The sequence below is a fragment of the Orycteropus afer genome, unplaced genomic scaffold (assembly GCF_000298275.1).
Source record: "Orycteropus afer afer isolate SDZICR_OR568_19922 unplaced genomic scaffold, OryAfe1.0 scaffold00054, whole genome shotgun sequence".
Classification (NCBI taxonomy): domain Eukaryota; kingdom Metazoa; phylum Chordata; class Mammalia; order Tubulidentata; family Orycteropodidae; genus Orycteropus; species Orycteropus afer.
The window spans coordinates 4,390,742-4,396,676 of NW_006921641.1; the positions used below are offsets into that span (position 1 = coordinate 4,390,742).

At 40.2% G+C, this 5,935-nt stretch overlaps 1 protein-coding gene across 1 annotated transcript in view; it reads left to right on the plus strand.

Moving 5' to 3' along the window:
- Positions 1 to 5,716: 5,716 nt before the first annotated feature.
- MEMO1 (mediator of cell motility 1) overlaps positions 5,717 to 5,935 on the plus strand; it is a 216,519-nt gene continuing 216,300 nt past the window's right edge. The window contains exon 1 of the mRNA XM_042780681.1: positions 5,717 to 5,930. Coding sequence (XP_042636615.1) covers positions 5,717 to 5,930 — 214 coding nt within the window. The remainder of the gene's footprint in view (positions 5,931 to 5,935) is intronic.

The window sequence follows — 5,935 nt, forward strand, 5'->3', positions numbered from 1 at the left end:
GCTGGCGGTTCAAACCCACCAGCCACTCCTCGGAAGGAAGGTTGGGCAATCCTACTTCCGTAGTGATACTGCCTCGGAAACCCAAGGAGGGGTCGCTATGAGTCGGGGCCGACTCGACGGCACATAACAACAACAACAACAATGACAATACCTAGTTAAATTAGTATAAGTAGGTATGAGAACACAATTGACCCTTGTTATCCATATCACACTGGAAGAAGAGAGCAACAGTGAGTTTCCTAAGAAGTACAGTTTACCAGTTTCAGGAGTTCAGCCTGCAGTTGGCATTTTTCAGTGTATTTTACTGAAGTACTTAATCCAGTAAGTTGTTAAAGGAAAATTAAAGTGCTGAGGTGGTAACACTATGGAAACAGACTACCCAGTCTTTCTTCTGAGGAATGGCTGATGGGTTTGAACCAAGCTAGCCTTATGGTTAGCAGTCCAAATGCCTTAGGCACTAAGCTACCAGAGCTCCTTATCTTATGTGTAACTGTTGATTATGTTATAGAAACAATTCCTACTCTTTGGGTAAGAAAAGATGTTTAGTATACAAATAAAGAAGTAGAGTGGAAAGTACTACTATAATCAAATGTTGGTGGGTGAGTTAGTGGGAGGACCAATAGAGTAAATTAGAAATACAAGTAGTCCTCGAATTATGATTGGGGTTCTGTCCCAACAATTCCATTGTAAATCTGTTCTGATATAAATTGAATACTTACTTTTTTTTTTTTTTAAGTTTTCATTATTATTGCCTTTTATTATCAGTATTTTTATAAAGCCAATGTTTGTCTTTGAATATCTGCTAGTGAACATCTGAGAATCAATCACATCAGTAAATTATACACTGTAACATTGTATGTAGTACATACTACTAACCATAAGATGTACATTAAAAAAACCAAATAGATGGATTGTATGTACATTTTGTCCTAACTTTAACATGTTGTGAGGGACTACTTGTAAATTCCTAAAGGAAATGGAGACCTTGAATTCAAAAATAGAAAAAAATAGGTTAGATTGGGAGGGGAGTGACCACTGCCGTTGAGTCAATTCTGAATCTCAGTGACCCTATAGGTCAGAGTGAGTATAACTGTTCCACAGTTTCCAGGACTATAAATCTTTATGAAAACAGACTCCCTCATCTTTCCACCATGGAGTGGCTGGTTGGTTTGAACCACCACACTTTTGGCTAGCAGCCCACTGCCTTAACCAGTGTATCCCAGAGCTTCTTATACTCACTGCTCTCAAGTCATTTCTGACTCATAGCTACCCCTCTTTGGGTTTCCAAGGCAGTATCTCTACGGAAGTAGATTGGCCAATCTTCCTTCCAAGGAACTACCTAATTCTGATGATTCAGTAAGGATATTAAACCTTTGTTTCAATTTCATGTAGGTGAAGTGAGACTTTAAGATTGATAACTTCTTGTTAAAAACATGGTAGAGTGGTTGTAGAAATAGCATAAAATACTGAATCCAGATATTCCCCTGGATTGAATTCCCAAAAGGCATGTCTTAGTTGAAGATCTGACACATATCATGTAGAAATGAGGGACAAGAGATGAGAGGTATAATTGGCTATAACTGAGAATCCACTTGTTTCAAAATCTTTGGATTTAAATTGTTGTTGTTGTTGTGTGCCATCGAGTCGGACCCGACTCATAGCGACCCCTCCTTGGGTTTCTGAAACAGTATCACTAAGGAAGTAGATTGCCCCATCTTCCTTCCGAGGAGTGGCTGGTGGGTTTGAACCTCCAGCCTTCTGGTTAGCAGTCAAGTGCCTTAGCCACTATGCAGGAAAGAAGAAAAGCAATATAATAGAAAAAAGGCACCAGAGATAAAAGGGGTAGTTGGTAATGAATAACAGTGCCTTTTAAAAATGTTTGTCACTCTAAAAAACTTTTGACTCATTTCTGAGAATCCTAAACAGTATTAATAATGTGAAAAGCTTTTTATGTATAAAATTTTATTCCAAAAATTGAACAAATATTTACCTTACAGTTTCACTTCTACTTATATCCTTAGCACAATACTAGGTACACAGTAAATGTTTAATATATTTTAATTGTTGTTGTTATGTGCCGTGGAGTCGGACCCAACTCATAGAACCCCTCGTTGGGTTTCCGAGGCAGTATCACTACGGAAGTAGATTGCCCCATCTTCCTTCCGAGGAGTGGTTGGTGGGTTTGAACCGTCAGCCTTCTGGTTAGCAGTGCCTTAGGCACTACACTGCCAGAGCTCCTGTATTTTAATTAGTGAGTTTGATTTTTAAACATGAAAGGGGCAAAGTTGATACTAGGTTATAATATCAGTTCTAATTGAAAGCAAAAGAGGCATTCTTTGCTGATATCTTCTCTCAATCTTGATTTTTTCAACACTATGATATCAGAATAGTTTCTGATATAGGGCTTTTAGAAATTAGATGGCCAAGGCACTTGACTGCTAACCAGAAGGCTGGTGGTTCAAACCCACCAGCCACTCCTCAGAAGGAAGGTTGGGCAATCTACTTCCGTAGTGATACTACCTTGGAAACCCAAGGAGGGTTCGCTATGAGTCGGGTCTGACTCAACAGCACATAACAACAACAACAACTTAAGCTGCCAGCTATAGATAAGTGAAATATAAAAATGATCAATTTAATATTGCCATGTTTATAAAAATCAAGCCTAACCATCTAGATTATTTTTTTGTATAGGTGATACATGCATATGGTACAAAATTAAAAAGATACACAAAGATATATACATTGAAAAGGTACATTGTTTTTTCTACCTTGGTTCCTTCAGCTGCCCAAGTAATTTGTTACCAGTTTTTTGTGTTTCCAGATATAATCAATTCATGGATATGCAAGTGTATAGGACTGTTGTTGTTGTTAGGTGCTGTGGAGTCATTTCCGACTCATAGAGACCCCATGCACAGCAGAACGAAACACTGCCCGATCCCGTGCCAGCTCCATGATCCATGCTATACTTGAGCCCATCATCTCAGCCACTGTGTATGGGACTACAAGTATTTATTTTTATACAAATGGTAGCATATTTTACACATTATTCTGATATCTGCTTTTTTTACTTAATGTATTTTGGAACTCTTTCTATATCAGTTTACTTTTTAATGAGTATATATGTATAGTTACAGTCTAATAAGTTTCATATTGATGGACAGTTTGGTTTGTTTCTCGTCTTTTGCTAGTACAGACATAGTATCCAGCATGCTATTTCAGAGGATGTATGTGTTAATTTTGGGTTCTGGGACTAGTGATACTTTCTTGTTTCTTTGTGCTGTGCTTCATAAAGACTGTCTATTAATGATGATTTTCTCCTTGCCCCTTACCATGAATGTTTATGGAGTGTCAAACCCAAACCACACTGGTAGATACAATGTGAATTGTTAAAATAACATGGGCATTGTACAATATTGCCAAACAAGCTTCTTTTGGGATATAAAGTAAATATTTTGCATTATATAGATCTCCTTCATTTGAGGGATAAGTGTATGTGAAGAGCTTCAACTTGATTTCTTTCAAGTCTTTGAATAAGGTAGCCACAGTAAGGTGGAGAAAGTGTATTGGTGGGATATAGTGAGAGCTTTCTATAAAGAGATAATAGAAGATTCCTCAGTTGATTTTTGTGGCTGTTGCTGAATTTGAACAATAAGAAAAATCTTTTGGGAGGAAGCTTAATTTTAAATGAAATTACTAGTTTGGAAAGAGACCTAGGATTATTGCTAGGAGGAGAGAATAATGGTAACACATACTTTATAAAGAACAGTTAATAAAGCATTTTCACATACCTTATTAAATGATTCTCACAGCAAGTGTGCTTGTATTTGACAGATGAGATACTGAGGCTTGAAAAGGTTAAATTACTAGATGCCCATAATCATACAGCTTGTAAGTGACAGAGTCAGGATTCAAATACATTTTCTAATTTGAAGAGCCAGGAATACAAAGTTTTCATTGTATCCAGTCTTCTTCCCCTCCTCCCCATAGGAACATAATCAGCAGTAATTAAAAGAGCAGTCACAGTATCAACATTGTTTCTTTTTCTTGAAGTTTACAATTGTTGAAATGTTTACTGTTTCACCAGTTATCTCTGAATTTAGTAATCAGGAAGTGTCCCATGGAATCAGAGCCTTGTCCTCCTCCTTCTGGCACCCCTGAATGACATCTTTTTTTTTTTTTCTTCTGTATATTACTTTAACATTTGACAGGGATCGTGGGGAAGTGGGAAGTGGGAGGGTAAAGGTTGAGTAAAGACTTGCAAGCCCAGTGGTGATTTTAGCCTAATAATGTAGAATGTAGAAAATGGTGTGAAAGAGTGTTCTAGAAATTGATCAGGTTTTAAATAGGAGCTCTCACACAAAATCCTTGGGCTCTAAGGTAAAAAAGGTGAGAGAAGAGGAAGAGAACAGAACCGGGATTAGTCCTTAAATTTATATCTATATAATACATGTTGTTGTTGTTGTTGTTGTTATTTGCCGTTGAGTCAAACCCGACTCATAGCGACCCCTCCTTGGGTTTCCGAGGAAGTATCACTACGGAAGTAGGATTGCCCAACCTTCCTTCCGAGGAGTGGCTGGTGGGTGTAAACCGCTAGCCGTCTGGTTAGCAGGCAAGTGTCTTAGCCACTATGCTTACCAGAGCTCGTATATAATATATACTTATATGTATTTCCTGAGCACTAGGGAAACCTAAGCTTGAATAGCCAGTTACCTCCTTTTGACCAGGGTCCTGTTTACTATGATACTTAAATATGACAATTTTATAGCTTTAACCCCATGTTGTTGTTATGTGCCGTGGAGTCGGAACCGACTCATAGTGACCTCTCCTTGGGTTTCCGAGGCAGTATCACTACAGAAGTAGATTGCCCCATCTTGCTTCCGAGGAGTGGCTGGTGGGTTTGAACGGCCAGCCTTCTGGTTAGCAGTCAGGTGCCTTAGGCACTAGCTACCAGAGGTCCCAAATCTTTTACTAAAAATAAATTACTCTTTTCTTGGTTTCAGAATGGTCCACTTCAGAACAACAGTTCTGCGGAGGTCCAGCATAACCCTACTAAAAGAATGTAAACATTCTTTTACAAGTATGTGGAATACTAGGATTTACAAGATAATTAGGGAGGGGTGGAAATAATATTGGTTGCATATTTGACTTGTCAAACTTTTTACATTGATTAACTCATATTCCTATGTACACCCCTGGAATATTCTTACCCCTTTTTATAGGTGAGAATACATCACACGTTAGTTAGGGAGATAGGACATACGCCTACATAATTATAACATGAAACAGAGTAAATGTTTACAGTGTCAAAGCCAGGAGTAGGTGATATGAGTGGCCCTGTAAAGCAAGTATTACTATGTGAAGGACCACAGGCACAGTTGACTATGTGCTTGCCTCTACCTCTACAAATGAACTTCCCGGGATGGCCACAGTTGTATCCACAGCACTGACACTTTGGAGGTGGGAACTCAAAAAGGATTCCTGTGTGTGGTGTGGGTTACGTGCGGAACATCCTTTGTGAAAAGCCGCATATGCACTGTCCACTCTACGTGCCCGAGGTGCTCTTCTTTTAAGGAACTTGGCTGGGGGAGGGGGCTTGCCTTGCGGCTGCGTCCTGCTCCCCGCGTCTTCCCCCTCCCAGCGTCTGCTGCCGCTAAACCCCGGAGAGCGGAGCGTGCAAGTTGAGATTTCACGGCGGGCCTGGCAGCGGCTGCTGGGCATGCTCAGTGGGCAGAACCCGTTAGATTGGCGAGTAAGGAAGCGTTGGCTTTACTCCGGGTCTGCTTTCCCCGGTTCAGGCCACGGCCCTGGGCTTTTGTGTGCGCGGAGCTGTAGCTGCCGCTGCCTCCTCGCGGGGCCACCGGACCCAAAATGCCATCTGGCCTGTCCGGTTTCCACCGTTAATCTCGTCGCCCAGCCAGGAGGAGGAACAGGCGGG